The 21,746-nt window shown below is 42.6% G+C and overlaps 3 protein-coding genes and 1 long non-coding RNA gene across 7 annotated transcripts in view; 2 read left to right on the top strand and 2 right to left on the bottom strand.

The window, feature by feature from the left end:
- Window positions 1–12,640, bottom strand: part of LOC109508079 (low-density lipoprotein receptor-related protein 2) — a 20,021-nt gene extending 7,381 nt beyond the window's left edge. The window contains exons 1-31 of one of the 3 annotated variants that reach the window (XM_019857916.1): window positions 12,531–12,640; window positions 12,073–12,195; window positions 10,781–11,029; window positions 10,588–10,698; window positions 10,350–10,469; window positions 9,541–9,666; window positions 9,171–9,374; window positions 8,807–8,975; window positions 8,533–8,701; window positions 8,236–8,458; window positions 8,010–8,129; window positions 7,688–7,906; window positions 7,215–7,520; window positions 6,461–6,679; window positions 6,221–6,367; window positions 5,890–6,138; window positions 5,589–5,813; window positions 4,951–5,199; window positions 4,597–4,809; window positions 4,267–4,515; window positions 3,896–4,093; window positions 3,576–3,824; window positions 3,247–3,456; window positions 2,912–3,160; window positions 2,582–2,779; window positions 2,257–2,505; window positions 1,934–2,131; window positions 1,599–1,865; window positions 1,234–1,449; window positions 875–1,054; window positions 669–791 (exon numbers count right to left, since the gene is read on the bottom strand). In XM_019857916.1, coding sequence (XP_019713475.1) covers window positions 669–791; window positions 875–1,054; window positions 1,234–1,449; window positions 1,599–1,865; window positions 1,934–2,131; window positions 2,257–2,505; window positions 2,582–2,779; window positions 2,912–3,160; window positions 3,247–3,456; window positions 3,576–3,824; window positions 3,896–4,093; window positions 4,267–4,515; window positions 4,597–4,809; window positions 4,951–5,199; window positions 5,589–5,813; window positions 5,890–6,138; window positions 6,221–6,367; window positions 6,461–6,679; window positions 7,215–7,520; window positions 7,688–7,906; window positions 8,010–8,129; window positions 8,236–8,458; window positions 8,533–8,701; window positions 8,807–8,975; window positions 9,171–9,374; window positions 9,541–9,666; window positions 10,350–10,469; window positions 10,588–10,698; window positions 10,781–11,029; window positions 12,073–12,195; window positions 12,531–12,588 — 6,085 coding nt within the window. In that variant the 5' untranslated portion in view covers window positions 12,589–12,640. The remainder of the gene's footprint in view (window positions 1–668; window positions 792–874; window positions 1,055–1,233; window positions 1,450–1,598; window positions 1,866–1,933; window positions 2,132–2,256; window positions 2,506–2,581; window positions 2,780–2,911; window positions 3,161–3,246; window positions 3,457–3,575; window positions 3,825–3,895; window positions 4,094–4,266; window positions 4,516–4,596; window positions 4,810–4,950; window positions 5,200–5,588; window positions 5,814–5,889; window positions 6,139–6,220; window positions 6,368–6,460; window positions 6,680–7,214; window positions 7,521–7,687; window positions 7,907–8,009; window positions 8,130–8,235; window positions 8,459–8,532; window positions 8,702–8,806; window positions 8,976–9,170; window positions 9,375–9,540; window positions 9,667–10,349; window positions 10,470–10,587; window positions 10,699–10,780; window positions 11,030–12,072; window positions 12,196–12,530) is intronic. The other 2 variants (XM_019857917.1, XM_019857918.1) reach the window with 2 other exon arrangements.
- A 1,669-nt stretch (window positions 12,641–14,309) lies between these two features.
- LOC109508077 (nodal homolog 2-A-like) lies at window positions 14,310–16,359 on the top strand. The gene is made up of 3 exons (XM_019857913.1): window positions 14,310–14,559; window positions 15,414–16,126; window positions 16,207–16,359. The coding sequence occupies exons 1-3, from the start codon at window positions 14,310–14,312 to the stop codon at window positions 16,357–16,359; spliced, it is 1,116 nt and encodes a 371-aa protein (XP_019713472.1).
- A 457-nt stretch (window positions 16,360–16,816) lies between these two features.
- LOC109508084 (uncharacterized) lies at window positions 16,817–17,175 on the top strand. Its single transcript, XR_002166590.1, has 2 exons — window positions 16,817–16,901; window positions 16,938–17,175. It is a non-coding gene; the product is annotated as an uncharacterized LOC109508084 (long non-coding RNA).
- Window positions 16,956–21,154, bottom strand: LOC109508083 (eukaryotic translation initiation factor 4E-binding protein 2-like). 2 transcript variants are annotated; one of them, XM_019857924.1, is made up of 3 exons: window positions 19,224–19,335; window positions 17,851–18,042; window positions 16,956–17,279 (listed from the first exon to the last, which is right to left on the bottom strand). In XM_019857924.1, exons 1-3 carry the CDS (start codon window positions 19,234–19,236, stop codon window positions 17,248–17,250), a joined length of 237 nt encoding a protein of 78 aa, XP_019713483.1. In that variant the 5' UTR covers window positions 19,237–19,335; the 3' UTR covers window positions 16,956–17,247. The 2 variants fall into 2 exon arrangements, with proteins under 2 accessions (XP_019713483.1, XP_019713481.1); XM_019857922.1 differs by lacking the exon at window positions 19,224–19,335 and adding an exon at window positions 20,893–21,154 and having other exon boundaries at window positions 16,959–17,279.
- Window positions 21,155–21,746: the final 592 nt, after the last annotated feature.

The raw sequence follows: 21,746 nt of genomic DNA, 5'->3' as shown, positions 1-21,746 counted from the left end.
ATTGTCCAAGAGCTTCTGTAACTTCGTCGAACTTGGAGCCAATTTTAACCTTTACAGTGACTTTTCTGTCAAGCCAGTCCTATCGGAATTTATTCTTGACATTTGAGTCAATTTCTAGGATTTAAGACTCCTGATCTTTCGTCAAAAATTTCATAATTCCGCTCAAAACGATCCCAGAACAATGAATTTGCGAGACGAACAGGCCGCCATGAATCAGGTAAAACAATATGTTACATGCAATTTGATTGGTCCAATCGCTTGTAGTTAACCAATTGCTGGGCCGTTTATAATCGAGCTAAGACTTCCGCAACAAATAATGCCTTCAGTGATCTGATTAGTTGAAGCTTTCATACACGTCCAATCGCAGGGCTGTTTACAAACGGAAAACGGAGAGACTGTTCGGGAGAGCTCGTGAAAACTCGACGATAAGGTACCTGACCGCCCCTAAAATTTTCTCAACGGATTTAGACGATTCACAAAAATGATCAATTTAAGAAACAAAACGGCGGATTTCCGCGAATCCGCGGAAAATTGCCATGTATGTAAGTGGGCATTGCTTTAAATCATGTGGTGGGGGGGCATCTCATTTGAATGGCACCAATTACTTTTGTCTCATCTACTTGTACCTTTGAAGTGGATTTGCATGCATTTTTTCATGAGTAGCTTACAAGGTGAACCACGATCAGGCGATTTGCACTTCATCTCATCTGAGCCATCTGCACAGTGGGCACGCCCGTCACACACATATATTCTGCGGATGCACTTTCTCCGATCACTGCACAAGAAATCAGCTGACAAGGGAAGGGAGGGATCAATTATTTTGATGGTCTGCTTGTTGTTTCTGCCACTCCATCAACAATATGTTCGGACTTACTTGGGCGTTTACACTTGAAAACACAGTTGCTCTCATCAAACGCATCTGGGCAGTCTGTTTTTCCATCGCAGAGCTGTTTTTGAGAGATACACAATGACGAACCTGGGCATACAACTGAAGGAGTGATGCAAACTGGAGCAGCACTCTGAATCAGAGGTGTAATTGTTGGGGTCACAGCATCTGGGAAGAAGAAGTTGCTGAATGACAATCTTGTTTATAATTACGGCACATCTGCAAGCACCGAGTGTTACGTTGACTACCGGTACGTTTCACGCAAAATAAGACTTTTCTTCAAACACGTAGAGAACAGAAAACGGTCATTCATTTTAAACAGCTCCAATTTTCACAAGGGGACTTACCACATCCCATCTCATCCGTGCCATCGACGCAGTCTGGCTCACCATCACACAGGAATTTCTTTGGGATGCAGCGATGGCCATCTGCACAGTGATACTCGCAGCTTTTGATTGGTTTCAAGCAGTCCAGCTCATCGGAACGGTCACTACACTGAGCTCTTCCATCACACACCTGAGCCTCAGGGATGCACATCACGCCATGAGCACACTGAAACTCACCTTCGAGAGAGTAGAGAAGAAAAGTAGGAACATTAGAGGGGAAATGGAGTGAGAAAAAAAAATTCCCATGATATACGGCCTGATGAATAAACCACTGACTTCATTTACAGGAAAAAAAAAACTGATGACATTTCTCTAAGCAAAAGAACCTTTTGTGCATGTTTCCTGGCATCCTTCTTCATCAGATCCATCCAAACAATCTTTCTCTCCATCACATACATGGCTGTAGAGCACACATTCTGTGCCATCTTCACACAGCTTTGTGCCCTTACGGCATTTCACAACATTAGCTGGAGTTGAGCGAGGAACTCCACTCTGACAGGCCACCTCATCTGAGCTATCGTGGCAATGAGCCCGGCCATCACACACTAGAGATTTTGAGACGCAGCTCCTACGATCCTTGCACAGAAAGTCAGCTATGGAGGCAAGAAAACGGGATTAAAAAAAAATAAAATAGCAGTTTAACCGCAATGTCACTACTTACTCTTATAAGGGCATCTTTTCACGCAGTCCTCATCTGATCCATCAGGACAGTCTTTTGTTCCATCACATATTTGTGTGGGGGGAATGCAAAGAAAAGAATTTGGACACAATACTGATGGACTCTTACAGGAAGGACGATACAAGGGCGGGGCAAACGAAGGCAACGGATTTAAGCCTGGACTGGAGCTCGACTGGGTTTCTGCAGAACAAAAAAAAAAAGTTGAGAAATGTGAACATTTAAGTTTTTAAAGATGAAAATAATAGAGAGCAAGCGCAATAAATACATTACAAACTCAAACAGCCTCCTTGAAAATGTTGACATACCACATTGAGATTCATCTGACCCATCTCGACAATCTTTCTCTCCATCACATACATGGCTGTAGAGCACACATTCTGTGCCATCTTCACACAATTTTGTGCCCTTACGGCATTTCACAGCATTAGTTGGAGTTGAGCGTGGAACTCCACTCTGACACCCCACCTCATCTGAGCTATCGTGGCAATGAGCCCGGCCATCACACACTAGAGATTTTGAGACGCAGCTCCTACGATCCTTGCACAGAAAGTCAGCTATGGAGGCAAGAAAACATAATTTAAAAAAATAAATAAATAAATAGAGCAGTTCAACCACAATGTCACTACTTACTCTTAGAAGGGCATCTTTTCACGCAGTCCTCATCTGATCCATCAGGACAGTCTTTTGTTCCATCACATATTTGTGTGGGGGGAATGCAAAGAAAAGAATTTGGACACAATACTGATGGACTCTTACAGGAAGGCCTATTCAAGGGCGTGGCAAACGAAGGAAATGGATTTAAGTCTGGACTGGAGGTAGACTGGGTATCTGCAGAACAAAAAAAAAAAAAAAAAAGTTGAGAAATGTGAACATTTAAGTTTTTAAAGATGAAAATAATAGAGAGCAAGCGCAATAAATACATTACAAACTCAAACAGCCTCCTTGAAAATGTTGACATACCACATAGAGATTCATCTGACCCATCTTGACAGTCTTTTTCTCCATCACAAACATGGCTGTAGGGAACGCATTCAGTCCCATCCCAACATAGCTGGAAGCCCACACGGCATTTTAGCATCTTCACTCGGCTGACAGGAGGAGCGATTGTTGGACAATTAACCTCATCTGAGCTGTCGTGGCAATGAGCTCGACCATCACAAACCAGCTTCTTGAGAACACAGCTCCGCCTGTCTTTGCAGAGGAAGTCCGCTGTGCAAATAAGAAGTTTTAAAAACAAAAACCAATCACATGTACAATTCATGCATTGTTTCATGATGTAAAAGCATCCAACTTACACTTATTTGGGCACCGTTTCACACAGTTATACTCATCGGATCCATCAGGGCAATCTTTGATGCCATCACATATCTGTGTTTGAGGGACACATGAAGAATCTGGACACAGAAATGAAGGACTCTGGCATGGTGGCTTGCTGGGAGGTCGAGTATTGACAATCAAAGGAGGTGGAGTTAAGTGGACATTTTCCGGAGGAGCCATTGTGACATCTGTAAACATGACAGTACCACTGAACACCTCAGATTTGACATGAGCATCAAAAATATGCCTCTCGAGTCATCACATTGTTTATAATCATGCTAAGAGGAATCTCAACATGTAAACTCACCGCAACCTTCCTCATCAGAGCCATCTCTGCAATCCGGCTCGCCATCACACACGTGACTGTAGCGAACACACTCACTGCCATCCTGACATAACATTGAGCCCATGAGACACCTCAAGGCCTTTGCTTGGCTGGCAGGGATTTTAACACCGGGACAACCGACTTCATCAGAGCTATCATGGCAATGAGCACGTCCATCACAGACGAGGTTCTTGGAGACACAGCTCCTTCGATCCTTGCATAAAAAGTCAGCTATGGAGGCAGGAAAATGTGATGCAAAACAAGAAGCCATTTGCGGTTGAACCTAAAACCTGAAGACTTACTTTTATAGGGGCATCTTTTCACACAGTTCTCATCTGAGCCGTCAGGACAGTCTTTTGTTCCATCACACATCTGTGTCGGTTGAATGCAAATAAAGGAGTGCGGACAAAACATTGACGGACTGATACAAGATGGCTTATCATAGGATTTTGTGGATGAGGGCAATTCATTTGAGTCTGGACTGGGGGAAGACCGTCTTTCTGCAGAGTCGAAAAGTTGAGAAATACAACAGTTGTAAAAGCTTAAAAACGTATAAGGTTTAGTGTTCTTGACAATGAAAAAAATTTTACTTTTGATTAATTCATCACTGAAATTCCTCAAAAGTCAAATGTAAGGTCCTAAACAGAAACTTTCCCATAAAACTTCAACATACCACATTCCTCTTCATCTGACCCATCCTGGCAGTCTTTTTCGCCATCGCACACATGGCTGAAGGAAACACATTGAGTCTGATCCAGACACAGCCAGAAACCCACGCGACATTTTGGCACCTTAACCCGGCTGGCACGAGGAGCAATGGTCGGACAGTCAACCTCATCTGAGCTGTCGTGGCAATGAGCTCGGCCATCGCAAACCAACTTCTTGAGAACACAGCTCCGCCTGTCTTTGCAGAGGAAGTCCGCTGTGGAGTACAGAAAGGAGAAAAAACAAAGAAAAAGTAGAATATATGCATTGTTGACTCATCCAAAATGATTGAACTTACACTTATTAGGACATCGCTTGACACATGTATTTTCATCAGATCCATCAGGACAATGTTTTATGCCATCACATATCTGTGTGGGGAGGATGCATGTAGAATCTGGACACAGAAATGAAGGAGTCGCGCATGTTGGGAGCTTGACGGGAGCTTGCGTATTGACTGGCAGCGGAGGTCGATTTAAGCGGCCATTTCCTGGAGGCGTCATTGCAGTGTCTGAATAGGAAATTTCACATCAGCACAGAATGAACAACGAAAAAAAACTTCAGGTTAAACGTTAAAAATGTTGCCTCTGTAGGTACCACAGCAAAATGTATAACTTGGATGGACAACGGGAATCTCAATACGTATGCTCACCACAACCTTCTTCATCAGAGCCATCTCTGCAGTCTGGCTCTCCATCACACACGTGACTGAAGAGAACACATTCACTGCCATCGCGACATAACCTGGAGCCCATGAGACACCTCAAGGCCTTTGCTCGGCCGACAGGGACGGCAACACTCGGACAGTCCGCTTCATCAGAGCCATCGTGACAATGAGCACGCCCGTCGCAAACGAGACTCTTCGAGACGCAGCTCCTACGGTCCTTGCAGCGGAAATCTTCTGGGGTGAAATGAACATTTGAAATTTAAATCAGTGGTTTTGTGTAAATCCAGAGAAATACTGTTGCTCAACTGAAGTGCCAAAGGAGGAAGATAAAAGATGAGAATGTTCTGAAATATTTACCATCCGAATATGTCTCTAGGAGCTACAAGTGCCGTCGTATAGCAATGACAGTTAACCAATTTAGTGAGCGCTGAAGACAAATTTGCTTTCCTGATAATAATCTCAGCTATGTTCCTTGAGAAAAATGTCAGTAATTCCAGAAATAAGTGTTTGGGCACAGAAACATTAGCCCACTCGGCCCCAGCAAGAGCGTTTGAACAACTTATGATAGCACAAGGTTAACATACTGGGTGGATTTTTGACTAAGTTCTGTATTTCTGACTTACTTTTAGAGGAACATCTCCTCACACAGTTATTTTCGTCAAAGCCGTCGGGACAGTCTTCTCGACCGTCACAAAACTGCTGTGGGTAGATGCAGAGACGAACAGAAGGATGGGGACAAAGGACGGATGGTCTGATGCATGCAGGCGGGGCTGGTGTAGAACTTGCGATTTTTGGGGCAATTTTGTTCGATGCACCGGGGGCTGGCTGCGTTGGGGTCACATCCTGCTCTGTTGCGTTTCGAAAATACGAATTGGAATTTCACCATGCAGGATTGAAGCCATGAGAAAGTTATAAGTTACTCACCACATTCCTCTTCATCCGAGCCATCCTTACAGTCTTTCTCCCCATCACACACGTGGCTGTACAGCACACACTCTATGCCGTTCTTACATTGCCTCGAGCCCTTTCGACACTTGAGGGCATTCACCCGAGGCCCAAGTGAGGCGACAGCAGGACACTCGACCTCATCCGAGCCATCGTGGCAATGAGAGCTGCCGTCACACACCAATTCTTTTGACACACAACTCCTCTGGTCCTTGCACTTAAAATCATCTAAGAATTCAAGTTCAGAGGGAGAGGAGACATGACCATCGGAAGCTGTTGAACTATCATGTGGACCGGGTTGAGACTTCACCTTTGGATGGACATGTTTTAACACAAAAACTTTCATCATCTCCATCTGGACAGTCCTTTTTGCCATCACACAGCTTACTTTGAGGCAGGCAGATGGCTGTGCCCTTGCACTGCATAAATGCGTTCGTGCAGATGACAGTCACCGGCACTATGGAAACAAAACATTTTTCACCCCATGTAAATCTGCATGCACCTTCTAAATTTGACACTGAATGATCGCAATAAAGGTGTCGATATGAACCTGCGTGTACATCCCTGAGTGCTGCCAGCACAGTGACCACGGGACCTCTCACTGCCACATCCTGGATAGGGCGCCCATCACGTCGGTCCGACAGGGTCATAACATCCTCGGACAGAGACAACAGGTAAGGCTCCAGGGCACCGATCACAGAGCCAGAGACTTTCCATCTTCTTCCCGCTTGGTGTTTCTTCCCCTGGAGCAGACTCATTGTCATCAGGCCTGGGAAGTGTAAGAGAAGCACAAGTCTTAGCATTAGAAAACTCAAGTGGTTAACTGTCCATTTATAATTTCTCACTAAATCATACTTGCAGATCATTTGAAATGTGTCAAATGCTGAATCTGATTATTAACCAGCGCCCTATGTACAAAGTGTAACGTGTTTGCCATGTTGCACGTCATCTCTGAAGTCAATTCACTGAGGCAGATTGCAAAGTGCAGGATGTTATATAAACGTTGCCGCCAATAGGGTTTCCAAGATGCATCGTTGCCCGAAGGCAGAATCCTCGCATCTCCAAAAGTATTTTTCAGGATATTAAAAGAGGGGGCATATTTTAAGTTATGAAATACTGTATTGTGAAAGCTCAAGCAATTTAACACTTGATTTGTTAAATTGTAAAATTTAAAAAAAAAAAAAAAAAAAAAGTCAGATTGGGGTCTAACCAATGATAATTTGTGGGAAAAACAAAATTGTAAAAAAAAACAAACATTCTATTTTCGTTGTCATGATTTATTTCAATGTAAAATCGTAACAAACCTGCGTCGTTGGAGTTCCACAATAGACTACCAGCTCTCAAGTCAAAGGCCATGCCCCCGATGACTCCTGTCAAGTGCAACAGTTCTTTGACCTTGCCTCCAGTCATGCTCATGGTGAAAATCTGCTCCTCCTCAAACCAAATGATTCCACCCCTGAGCCAGTCCAGGAAGAGGCTTCGAATCTCCTTCGTTGTGTGGTACAACTGCTTCTGGTAACGACTGTCCACTTCCACTGAGCCTATGCGGGTTTGGTCATATGACACCCAATACACGCTCCCACTCTTCTGGTCCACTTTGATAAGACAAACTTTAAAAAAAATAATACAAAATACAGATAAGGATTGACAAGTTATACGAAGCAATACTATGATGCTATATTGAATGAGGTACACAAATGCAAAACTTCCCGCGTTTTTTGGATGACTACATTTAGGCCTTTAAAAGCTGAAAAATAAAAAGCCTAAAATCATTCACCTGACACTGTTGTAGGAATCCACTCCGTCTTGACATGGGTTAGGCTGGTGCGTTGGATGTGGCCAGTTTGGTTGGCCCAGTACAGCCAGTCCGTGTTCCAGTTCACATCAAATGACAAGATGCCTTGGTCCGTAGCAAAGAGCTCAGTTTCTGTGGACAGGCTGTCTTTAAACTCCAACAAGTTAATATTTTTGGCGGTAGCGTACAGGAATCTTGGATCTGAAGCACACAAAGAACGCATTTCAACCTTCCTTTTTCACTAAATGATCAGAGACCAACAAACGGTCTAGCGAGGATTATGTTGACAAGATCGAGAACCTACATTCACATGTGCCGTCAACCATCAGTACTTTGGAGTTGGGACAAGTACAGGTAAATCCCACAGGGTTGCCTTTGGTGAGCAGGCACATCTGGCACGGGGTCTTGGCACATGCAGATGTACCTAATTGTTGAGGAAACATTTGCTTTTGAAAAAAGGCAGACACTTTCAATTTGCATGATGAAAACCATGAGCAAGTTGTGAGGAGGAAGACCAAGTTGCCCCTTACCTTTTGGCTGCTGCAGCTCATGGTAAACGGACAAAAGTGGGAGTGTGGATTTCCCCAGAAACTTCCTCTTGTTTGGTTGGGTTTGCGGCATCTGCCAGAGTCCTTTGTCATCCATCCAGTAGAAGGAACTTTCAAACACGGCCAGGTTCAGAGCTGGTCTCTTGTTGAACAGGCCAGTGAAGGTGAAGCGGCCGGTTCCATCCACTTTCATTGTCTCAATGGACTGATGGAAAAAGTCAAAGTTAGATCTACTTTCTGGATGAGAAAAGACTGTCATTTTTTTTTTTTTTTAGTCACCATCTTGAAGTCACTGATCCAGTACAGTCTCCTGGCAGCCACGTCTGCTGTCAGTCCATGGGCCAATTGAGCTGTGAGCACTGTCAGAGAGCTTCTGTCTGACCCATCCATCCATGACCTCTCTATGGTCACCCTATCACCAGGGCCCGTGTTGACCCAAAACATCAAGCTGCCAGAACAAAGACCAAAGAAGCTTTTAAGATAATGCTTTTAGGGGAGAAAAAAAATGAATCAACTCTAATTGCATCCTGTTGAAAATGTTGATCAAGCCCACCTCTCCACCGGAAGGATAACCAATTCTGATGGGCTGATAGATTTGCTCAACAGAGCGGTGTAACTTTGTTCGTCATCTGCTTGCATGTAGATTGATTCTGTCCTCTGATTTGTCCAGAAAAGGTTTCCGTTCAGCCAATCACAAGCTAGACCTTTGATTCCAGGCTCTCCTATGTGAGCAAACATTTGAAGGACAGGTCAGCTTAATGCTCATGAAATAGCAAATGAAACACTTATGTTTTGAATGATTGCCAAAATTCTTTCTTTGGATGAAGCGTCACAGCTACAGTCATACTTGTGCATGCTTCATGAGTTTCGGAAGTCATTATAGATGAACATGAGGTATGGGTAAGAGCGTAACAAACCAGTATGAATTGTCCAGCTGCGCTGCCCATCACTTTTATATAGGACTCCCATGTTGTCAGCCCAATAGTAGTGGGCTCGGGCAATGTCATATGTCACGACAACTGGGTTGAACTTTAGAGTCTGGAGCACGTCAAAATGTTGTGACTTCACATTCAGCAGCCCGACAGATGTCCCCAACACTGTCAGCAGCCGGGTAACATTTCCTGAATAAAGGTAGCAGGTGTAACATTTCTTATGACACTTAAAAATTCACATTCAAGATTGTATTTTTTTCCCCTCTCTCTGATTCATAACACTTATTGATTTGGCATGAATAAGCTATTATAATACAAACATCAAATATGAAATTATACCATAATCCATAATTACCTGTGGCCAGACAGGCAAAGCCTTCATTCTGATTAAAGCCTTCTCTGCAGTGGCAAAAGTAAGATCCATCTGTATTGCTGCAGTGATGGAGGCATGGCGCAAAAGGAAGGGCGCATTCATCCACATCTGCGGGCACAAAAGTGGTTCAGCTGTTTTGGGTCAAATCAAAGCAGTGGCACACCACAGCCAGCAGGTGGTGCTGTGGTATAAATTGTCATTTTACTACTGTATACAGTCATGCAATGACACTTCACTCTTTCTGTCATAGGTCGATCCCAGAGTTTTGTATCATATTTAGCGAATATTATATGGTATAGTTTTCAACTATATTTCAGTATTTTATAGTTATGGTCCCCCATCGACTGTTACTGCAGAGCAAGAAGCTCAAGCCAAGATGAAAGTGTCCAAGCTTTGGGCTCATTTTATGCATAAAATAATCTATGGCGATTAAAGTATACATTGTTAGCCAGTTTAAAAAACTTCCTCCACTAGTTAGAAGGAATTGTAATGCCTCCACCGCTGGTCAAGTATCGACACTTTTGACCTTGGTGCCTGAAGTCATTCAATTCAACAAAAAAAGTGAATTCAGAGAGTGTGTCACCTTTGCAGACTGCTAAGCTTTGGGCTCATTTCATACATAAAATAATCTATGGCGACGGAAGTATACATTGTTAGCCAGTTTAAAAAACTTCCTCCACTAGTTAGAAGGAATTGTAATGCCTCCACCGGTGGTCATGTATCGACACTTTTGACCTCGGTGCCTGAAGTCATTCAATTCAACAAAAAAGTGCATTCAGAGAGTGTGTCACCTTTGCAGACTGCCCCATTGATGTCGAGTTTATATCCAGGAGGACATGTGCACAAAGCACCCCATGGCTGATCTACACACATGTGGCTACAACCGCCATTATTTACAGAACAGGACTGCCCTGCAAGCATAAATGACAAAAACTATTTCGTCGCATCACGTTACTTTGAGCCTCAATTAGTGGTCAATGCTGTTGATTGGAAATCTTGGCTGCTCATTTTATTTCAGACCAAACCTACCACAGGTAACAGGCTCATCGCTGCCATCTGAGCAGTGAAACTTTCCATCACACATCTGGTCAGCAGACAGACACACCTCTGCACACTGTAGGCTCCCCTCACTGCACAAAACTGGAAATCAGAGAAGAAATGTCACATTTTAAATGTGCACGGAAAAAAGTGATTTCATAAAACAACATGAAAGCTTCTTTACCACAGCCCTCTTCATCAGAGTTGTCCATGCAGTCGTCGTTTCCATCGCAGCGCAGTTCCCCGGAGATACAAATGTGGTTCCCACAAGTCCAGTCCGATTCCAAACAGCCATCGGCGACTGCACAGTTCTCCTCATCTGAGCCAGTTGGACACTGCTTCTGTCCGTCGCAGCGTGCTGATGCGTCAACACAACCGACAGAGCCCACACATGGAAACTGACCGGGTGGACACTGTGAGGAGCCTTGAGGAACTGAGGGAAATCCATTGTAATTGAATCATCAAGTTTTTCTTCGAACCATAGTAATGTTCAAACCATGCTTGTTACAGTGGATTACAATATTAAATATACTTTTTTAGGAATAAAGCCTCAATTTTGATGAAGACTAACTATGCTTCTATATTTTGTCGTCGTCATGATGGTGGTACCTTGATAGCCAATTGAAAACTGACCGGGTGGACACTGTGAGGAGCCTTGAGGAACTGAGGGAAATCCATTGTAATTGAATCATCAAGTTTTTCTTCGAACCATAGTAATGTTCAAACCATGCATGTTACAGTGGATTACAATATTAAATATACTTTTTTTAGGAATAAAGCCTCAATTTTGATGAAGACTAACTATGCTTCTATATTTTATTGTCGTCATGATGGTGGTACCTTGATAGCCAATTTATTTTTTTTTATATGGTATAAAAACAACCACTTGGACAAATGTGATCTTACTATGATATATTTGAGTCTTGTCCATCAATTAGCAAAAAATATATATATATTGCAGATCGCATTCAGCAGCATAATATGGAGGCGGTCATCATTTCAGTCTATTAAGGATTAGAGTTCGCTCAGGCCAATCAAAAGGTACATCATGTTTCATATTTGTATAACTTATGAATTATTGTTTACTTGTGTGTTACTACCTGGTGTTGAAGTTTGTTGAGTTAGTTGTGCAATTTGGAGTCTGCTTTCAGTGAATGTAAACAGTTTATGCATCATTTGAAACCAAATACAGAAGATTCTAAGAGAAATCGGATCTCACCATTCAAGTTGTATTTAACTGGACAGTTGGACCTACTTTTTTTTTTTTTTTTAAACAAAACCAACATAAAAATGAAGCTGTTACACGACATGTCTACACAGACTAATTCATGAATATTTAAAACAAGAATGGCATATAAAAAGGTAGCAACAGTGCAACACTAGTTGTGTTACTGTGTGCATGCTTTTTGACAATCTCGTATCCAGTCCGCGAATTCAGCCCATTGCTGATGAGATTAAAACAAAAGAGGAACGTACCAGTACAGTCCATCTCATCAGAGCCATCCAGGCAGTCCCCTTCTCCATCACATCTCCATATATCAGCGATGCAAGCTCCATCATCACATTGCCACTGGTTTGGGTGACATTGGAAATTCTGCCCTGAAGCGTACCCAGAAATTTATTGCGTTAGTTCGAGTGACGTCAACAACAGTGTGGTGTTTGAAACGCAAGTTTGACTCCAGCGCAACCAATTGCGGTTCTAGAAAACATACAACCAGGTATGCAAAACCGCCCACGATATATGAGAACACCCTGTCAAATGATCAGTTAAACGTCAAGACCCAACGTCAAATTCAAATGAGCGCCATTTTGTTTGAACGTGATGAGATGCCTGAAAACACGCACAAGCAAAAGAAGAGGAAAGGGGGGCGGGGAGATAACTTTAACTCCCAAGCGCTAAATTCAAGAAATACAGGAATGAAAAGTGTAGTTACCTGCGCATAACTTCAAAACTGACAGGGCAAGCAAACAAATGAGCTGGCGTGACTTCATGTCGGAGACACGCGACTCATCTGGACGAAGTGCAGCACCTGCAAGGGCAACGTCAATTAAAGCTCCAATTGCACATGCGCACTCCTGCACACGGATGTAAACACAACAAAATCATACGTATGCGGAAAACATTTTCATTTATATAGAGGAGCATACCATATAGTTCAAGGATAATAAAACGGACAGTTGCTCTTCTCTCTCCCTCTCTGTGTTTATATATGCAACAAAAAAACTTCCAATATATAGCCTATAATTGATGAGTCATGTCATTCAAATAGTCCATTTAAACTTACTTAATGGAGATCAAAACCAATAGCATGTATTTGATGTTGCCTCTATAAGGACTTTTTGAGCACAAGAACAATTGGAAACCAATAAATCAGGACTCAGGAGCCTTTGTTGTTCCCTGGATCCCTTTCAAGAGTGATTGTGCAATTTGATTAAGTGAAGGGAGCCAAGGGCTCATTAATAACTCTTTGATGCTGCTGTCATTTGTAATGCAGATTTGGCGCTGGAAAACCAGTTCCAAACGAATCCCTTGTACACGTCAACACGTGTATGTGAATTAAATATTAAATTAATGAGTATATGTATTTCACTTATTCTTAAAAACATAGGAGAATAAAACAGATTTCTGAAATGCCTTACCATGACTCATGCATTGCAATTCTGCACAATCGTACAAATACAATATTAAATACTCTCCAACAATTACAGCAATATAATTTGCTCTGAAAAAAAAAAAGAATTCTAAAAGTATTTTAATATGTATACATGTATGATAAATAGATTAAGAACATGTTTTTGTTTTGGGAGTTTTTAAAATAACGAATCACAATTCAAATATTTATTTGGATAATATGGTATTTTTTTTTTATTCACTGATATTGCAGATAAAGGGTTCAATATAACGAATCACAATTCAAATATTTATTTGGATAATTTGGTATTTTTTTCATTCACTGATATTGCAGATAAAGGGTTCAAGATTGCTGAGCAGATTTTTTTAAACGTCAATAAGTATTCATAATTGCGTTTAAGTCAATTACAATTAATATGCAATTTGCCATCATTCTGCGATATTGCTTCTAAAAAAACTGTTGCACGATGGTTATGGATCTATCTATCTCATCTATATTTTCCATTTTCCTTTGTTTTCATTCTGTGATATTGCCGAAAGCAAATGTTCAACGAGTTATTCGTTGATTTTTAAACAGTCATTCTCAATAACCGCCCCGACCCCCCAAAAAATACCAGGGGAGAATATTTGAAAAATCAAATCGTGTAATATCTCATAATTACATAAAACTGGATACTTGTATTTCAACCTAAACTTGCCTGCGTGTGATGAACTCCTGCATTTGCCTCCCCATTAATCAGACGGCTCCCTAATCTCCTTAACTCAAATTATTGTGAGGGCTTCTTATCAACAAAAATCAAGTTGTGGCCCGCTCCTCTTTTTTCTCACCTCGACCACTACAAAAGAGCGAAGTGGTTTCGATGCATCATGTCACATAAAAAAAAAAAAATGTTTGTGCAAGTACGGCGTGCTATATCTGTACGGAGCGCCGTCCGTGGATCAAAGACGCGCCGATTGTATCGTAACCCCTTCAAAGGATTTCACACATCTGGCGTGGGGGTATAAAACACCGAGGCAAGCATCTCAGATGCAACATTTGGAAACGACCTGCCAGCAGTGACAAGACTTCGATGGTGCAATTATGGCGAAAGCTGCTGTGTTTCTCCTTCTGGGTTTATGCGTCGCCGCGACGCACCCGGACGCGCTTCTGCGCGGCTCGGCCGACCGCCCCACACTCACCTTAGAGCGGCGCAAGGCCGGAGGACTGCCCGTCTTCATGATGCAACTCTACCGGACCATGCTGATCGAGAGCCTGCCCGGAGCCAAGAGCTGGACCGAGGATAGCCCTGGACTTCATGGCTCGGATTATGTGACAAGCCTTGTCGCTAAAAGTAAGTGTTTTGTTTTAAAACGGTGATATTTTCAATGTCATTTGGTCAAAGTTTTGATTTTTTTCCCCTCCACTTTGTGTTTATTCAAACGTACGAACTAACTTTATAAAAAATTTAGGGAGGGTTTTGTCCATCAAATAAGCAAACCCATTTAGTCTGATAGTAAATGTTTTCATTTGATTCATAACTTCAGCAAGTAATGCAGAATTCACAGTTTGTATGCAGCGATGGCTGTTTGAAAGTGCTCTATAAATACAGCTGAGTTGAGTTGAGTTGTATCACGAGATCACGAATATTGTGCTTTTGGACAAAATCTTCCATCTGCCACGACAAAACTCAATTTTGCATTATTATATTGAACATTTTCCAAATAATCGACTTGAATATGTCATCGAAAAGCATCAAAGCTTGACACAAAAAGTTGAGGGGGAATCGTGTAATATGACCAGGTGATTTTTCGGGTTCCCACACAAAACATTTTGACTTTGGATCTGTCCGAATTGCTCTTCTGTAAGCACAGTTCAGCTCAACGTCTGGTGAGCAGATTTCAAGGTTAGCCAAAGCAAGAGCAAATGCTATTGTTAGTGTTTTCAAAGCATAGTAATTCACATTGCTCAAATTGTGACTGTTGCACTTGTCTACAGACTTTATTTCCTTAAAAGCAGAAAAAAAAAACTACTGATGTTGCATTATCCACTAAAGAAATGATGAAGACAATCATGTGGTTTCATCAAACCGATCCACTTGGGCCTGCAAATGAAAAGTTTGACAGCCCCGTTGTAGTCCAAATTCAAATCAAATGTGTACCATTTTCTGTCCGTAATCATGTCAACTTGTACTTGCATCTCTTCCAGGCTGCGAGCAGAGAGGCGCCAGGTGGTCCGTCACCTTTGACGTATCCTCCCTGTCTGCCGGTGACCGCATCCAACAGGCCGAGCTTCGCATTCGCCTCCCGGACTTCAGCGAGTCCCCCACAGCCTCGGTCGATGTCTTCCACTCGTGCTCTGATCACAGCTGCTCTTGCGGCAAACTCTTTCTGGGCAGCCTGAGGGCCCAACCCAGCACCATGAGATCGTCCTCTTGGAAGGTGTTCTCCGTGACCCACATGCTCCATCGCTGGCAAGAGCAGGGACCGTCCACACGTCAGCCGGAGGACGCTAAGGAGGATTTGGAGGCAATTCAGCACCGTCCAACGAACCGGGTCATGATGGTGATTTTTGCAAGGCAGAACCCTGACATCCAGCAGATGCCCTCTCTCATCCACACGGCCGTGCAGTCCAAGTACGTGAGCCTGGACAGGGAAGCCGGCCCCAAGACTAAGCACGGCAGAAACAAAAGGTTCTCCCAGCAGCGGCGGAGAGGAAGGATATCGGTGGCGACACCTGCTGGCATTGGGAACAAAGAGGATCCTCTGTGCGGGAAGGTGGACATGTGGGTGGACTTCGAGAAGTTGGGCTGGAGCCAGTGGATGGTTTACCCCAAACGCTACAACGCTTTCCGCTGTGAGGGCGCCTGTCCCGCGCCTGTCGATGAGAGCTTCAAGCCCACTAACCACGCCTACATGCAGGTAAGACTCACTTTTCCCCCACGCGGCCGTTTGAACATCACTGCTCTAACGGAACGCTTCTCTTCTCCTTCCCTCCACAGAGTCTGCTCAGGCTGCACCACACACCCAAGGTGCCGTGTTTGTCTTGCGTGCCCACCCGTTTGGCGCCGCTGTCCATGCTCTACTACGAGAGCGGCAAGATGGTCATGAGGTACCATCAGGACATGGTGGTGGAGGAGTGCGGCTGCCACTGAGCGGCGCTAAGAATCACAGACTCTTGACTGAAAATGGCAGTGGGAAAATGATGTGATCGATTTATGTGGCTTAGATTGTGCCAGTTCCAAATATCACTCAGCAAAAAGCTCTGCTAGGTCACCGAGTGGAGCACTGAAGTTCAAAACATAATACACGAAAGCGATATTTTGCCTTTTCAAAGATACTGTAATTGACATGTAAATGTGAGCGCTTTCAAGTTATGGAGAAGTTTGGGTCACATCGACCCATTTGTATGTTTACCTTGTACAGTACAACATTAAATTATGCCTTATTTTCAATAAGTCGTGCATGAGTCATTATAAACCGGGAGGATTATTTCTACTCTCGTTAATTAAAATGCTGTCATCACCAGTGCAGAGGTAAGCACGACACACTGATGAGAATGCAGTGAAACACAATTCAAGCCTTTTAAATAGTTATTTGCACATTTAACTCCGATGAGGCGTGCCCAAGTGTCTTAATGTGGTTTTTACCTTCTTTTATCAAAATCAGTGTTTTATTTATATATGTGTGTGTGTGTGTGTGTGTGTGTGTGTGTGTATAGATAGATATATAGATACTCTATATATAGATATATAGCAATATTCCACTTAAACATTATAAAAACCGCTGCTGAATCACAATATTACAGTATATATTATAATTAATATTAAGCTAAGTTAAAACGGATTTTGGCAGCGCCCATTATGTATGCCACAACATTTTCAATAAGGCCTGAATGGTTCTAATAAAATATAATTTCCTTGAAGGAACCTAATTTTAGATTTCACACTCGCTATGTTTTAATTCAACTTAAAAAAAAAAAAAAATTGTCTACACTCACAACGCAACTATGGTGAAGATGCTAGGAATAGTTCTGATCCTCTTCAAATATCCATGTCAAACTGGGCATCTTCTCCTATGGGCAGATAAGAGCGGATAGAAGAAAATGTACACAAGGTGTTATATGCAGGTACATCTCAATAAATTTGAATCTCGTAGAAGTTCCATTCAAAAAGCAGAACTCACATAACACAAAAACAAAACAAAAAACATGAGAGTGGAACCTCAGTTAACAAACGGCCCAGCTGACAAACAATTTGGTTTGTGAACTCAATTTTTAAAGCAAAATTAGGTTCACACGCTTTTTTTTCCGGTTCATAAACAGTCTTTGCATGACTACGGAAAGGCTCAGCTGGAATTTTTCTCGTGGCGCGTAAACATCATTGGCCCTCAGTATGGCTCCAAAGAAAGGACCAATTGCGAGTGAGTGTTATTCGGAAATCATGAAATTAATTGATTTTTGGAAAGGGAGATCCACTGTGTTTTATATTTATCCAATTTTCATGATAGTAGATTACAGTTCAGAAAACCCCCAAATTCATCATGTGATTAGCTAAAAGGGGTGATCATATACCAGCTGTCATTTCAGTTTGCACAAGCAATTCTGCATTACATCACGAAGTCAATGTGTCCAAACAAATGTTTACCTGCACCCTCTGAATGTTGGCTGTGCTCAGTATGACCGCTCTCACTCATTCCCGGTTGGCAGATCTCAGAGGAGGATTCCCGTTTGAGGGGCCTAGTGACTCCCGGGATGTCTGGGAGCTTCGGAGGCGTGCAAGCCAGGGGAGAGGTGCGACACTGAAGTAGGAACTTCCTGTCGTAGATGATTCGAGTTCCTGCAGAACCAAGAGGGAAAGGCGTATCAGTACTGGTTTTATTTGGTCGACTGTTTCAACTCCAGGGGAAGCACCAAAGCTGAACACATTTCTGCTGGTTGAATTCCAAGTTGTTTTAATTTCAAAATATTTTGTTGACAACGGTTTTGGTTCTTAAAAATGATTGTTTTCACCTTTGTTAAGTGGGCATTTTTACTATTCGTATGTGATGTGCTATATGTTATTTCCATTTGCATCTGCTCGGCTGAACACATTTCTGCTGGTTGAATTCCAAGTTGTCAAAACATTTTGTTGACAACGGTTTTGGTTATTAAAAGTGATTGTTAAGTGGCAATTTTTACTATTCGTATGTGATGTGCTATATGTTATTTCCATTTGCATCTGCTCGATGGGGTCTATTTATGGATTTAATGATTGCCCGAATGTGTATATGCAGGTACGGTATATATATAGGTGCCCATTTTTTATACAGTCTATGTACATGTAAAGTGGATGCAGTTGTTTTACTGATGTCTGAGACAAATTTACCCATTTATCATGATCAAAAGTATTTGCTGGTGTCGCTTGATTAAATGTGCGGATCGAATTGATAATCAACTACTTTGCTCATGTAGGACTGATCAACGGCACTCTCTTGTCAAGACATCAACAACAAAAAAATAAAATAAAATACAAAGTAAAATGATCAAAAGTATTTGCTGGTGTCGCTTGATTAAATGTGCGGATCGAATTGATAATCAACTACTTTGCTCATGTAGGACTGATCAACGGCACTCTCTTGTTGAGACGTCAACAAAAAAATAAATAAAATAAAATACAAAGTAAGTTACTGACGCTGATCGATAATGACATCCTCATGAATTACGATTCACCAACCTGTTGATATTCATTGTGTGCATGCATAATGTTGCACATTGGATGTCCCATTTGAGTACAGTATTGGGAGGCGTGAATAATGGCATGCTTTTCCATAACTTTGACCTCTGACTAGAAACTCTTTTTGGACATTCCACTTTGGAGGTTGCACTGCAAATAGAAATGGAGTGGACAACCACAATGTAACTCAGCGGGCATCCTATTCTTATGCATTCCGGCATGTAAGTACAAGCTGCTCTCTGGCACGATCCGATATTTTGCATTTGTTGACTCTTCTGTTTGAAGTGGCACTATATTCACCTCACCTATGAGGCTCATCTTGACATCACAGGTGTCCAAATCCGGTCCTTGAGAGGAGCTATCCGGCACGTTTTAGACCTTTTCCTTCTCCAATACGCCCGATTCAAATGATCAGCTCATCTGCAAGCTCTTCAGAAGCCTGATAATGATCCTGATCATTTGAATCAGGTGTGTTGGAGGAAGGGAAATATCCAAAACATGCAGGACAGCGTCTCTCTAGGACCGTATTTACACCCCTGGTCTTCATGCAAGTGCTTGACTGACCTATATTTTGATGCCATGACACACAGAGTGGGTCAACTGCATTTGTGTGTGCGTTTTATCAGTGCAAATTTGTCCCACCTGCCACATTTACACAAGTATCATTGACGACCGACATGTGGACATGCCATCAACTTTCTCACATGTGGACATGCCATCAACTTTCTCACTGCTGACAGTGTCAATAAAAAGTAAGTAATTATCTTTGTGAAGACAGATTTTGTGATTCATTTTATTTGATTTTTTTCAGATACTGTGCAAGGAGTCATAATATTTCCCTGCTCTGCTGCAGCACATTTTCAAAGGGCTGCAACAGAGTAGTGAATAACTGAACACTATTGATCATTAACATGGGCACATGACAGGATTGACATGAAGCCTATAGATGATTGTTCTAGGGCGGTAATGTGGGGACTATTTTTCCTGTTAAAAGTAAATTTTAAAGTCCTCTGCTACAGAGCAGCGCATTATTTATTATATGTTCGGAACATTTATGGCTTTTAATGACAGTTTCTCTGATGCTCGCCATTCGTGGCAGGGTTTGGTTGGATATTCAGGGTTTTTCCTGCGTTGAAGGCCGCTCCCAGCCAGACAAATTGATATCACTCGACCGATTGTGAAATATCACCACGCGCCACATGTCTCTTGCGCGATCGCCGTGTTTGTATGCGGGAGGGAGACCCTTCACTTTGCTCACTTCGCCTCAAGCGGACAAGAGGAGGAGCACTCCGTCCTCCGTCCAAAAATGTTTGTACGTCGCCAGTCTGACCGACTGTGTTTGTGTTGGCAGCTAAATGCCATCTTGTATGACACTTGAACGGATTAAACAATTCAAGCCAGGCGGTTCAAAAAGCTGTCTGTGTTGGATGCCTCTTGTTCCCGTCCCAGTCCACATGTCGGACCAGTCTCCCTAGGGCGGGCCATAGGGGGCAGTGTCCGCCCACCAATATGTCATTTGAGGCACGGATTTATAAAAGTAAATTTGTATTATTTTTTTAAAATCATTGTAGCCATTTTCGTGTTGTGTAGTACTACTGTAATGTTGAGTTGATTATCACCAAGACATTAAATTTTTTATAAATATGGATTTTTGTTTGATCGTTGGCCAGTATTATTTGCAACAAGAAATCACGGCGTTACTAAAAATAAAGTTCGGGATGCAGGCGTAGACGCGATGAATACATCAGTGTTTGCATGCGAGAGTCCTGCACATTTTTCAAAGTGTGGCACTGTGTCATATGGCAAAACATGTCATGTGTTTTTTATTTTATGGACGACGCGTTTCTCTCGTGCAGTGACATGAGCCTTGTAGTGAGCGCCACTATGAAGAGGAAAACATTTAAACAGCACACTGTAAAAAGAAAAGTTTTCCTTTGAATTGTAAAGATCCAGTTTGACCCATGGCCGAGTTACCTCCGGGCGTGGTGCTGAACACGGTCCCCCCGGGGGTCGTGGAGTACTCATGGGGCATGTGGGCAGCCTCCAGGACGGCGACGCGCCTCACTGCCGGTATATCCCGGCTCCCGCTGGCCTGACCTGTAGCTGACATAATTTGGAGGATAATGCGTTCTTGGTAAAAGGGTCGTCCTGAAGTTGCTTCAAATGAGATCCCCCGTTGCCTCCATGTGCTACCTCCGAAACCAAAACAACCCACAAAGCCCTCCTACGCCAGTACGTCGAGCGACGGGCAGTGATTGGCTGAAAGCAGGGGGCGTCACAAACTGCGGAAGTCGTGGTTTTTTTTGTTTGTTTGATTTTTTTTTTGTCCCGGTGAATGGTGAATCACGACACAAATTAAGCCAAATAAAATTACAAACTGCATAGGTACATTATGTTTCAACATAAATACACTAATGACGCTACTTAATACTGTACGCGTTTACGTAATCAGATGAAAGCAGGGGGCGTCACAAACTGCGGAAGTCGTGTTTTTTTTTTTTGTTTGATTTTTTTTTTCCCGGTGAATGGCGAATCACGACACAAATTAAGCAAAATAAAATTACAAACTGCATAGGTACATTATGTTTTAACATAAATACACTAATGACGCTGCTTAATACTGTACGCGTTTCCATAATCAGCCAAACACACACAAAGCTATTTTTTGCTGCGGTTTTCTGCCAAGCGCCATTTCAAGGTTACGAACGGCGCACAACGAGCGTACTTAGGTCTTAGCATACATCCCTACACGGGAACAGAAGCACGTTCTCAATCATATTTATGACCGAGCAGTGTTTCTCATACAAATACATAGAACCACAAAATGT

The sequence above is a fragment of the Hippocampus comes genome, unplaced genomic scaffold (assembly GCF_001891065.2).
Source record: "Hippocampus comes isolate QL1 unplaced genomic scaffold, H_comes_QL1_v1.1 scaffold162, whole genome shotgun sequence".
Lineage (NCBI taxonomy): Eukaryota > Metazoa > Chordata > Actinopteri > Syngnathiformes > Syngnathidae > Hippocampus > Hippocampus comes.
Note: the sequence above shows the minus strand (reverse complement) of the source record. Positions and strands in the feature narration are given on the sequence as shown.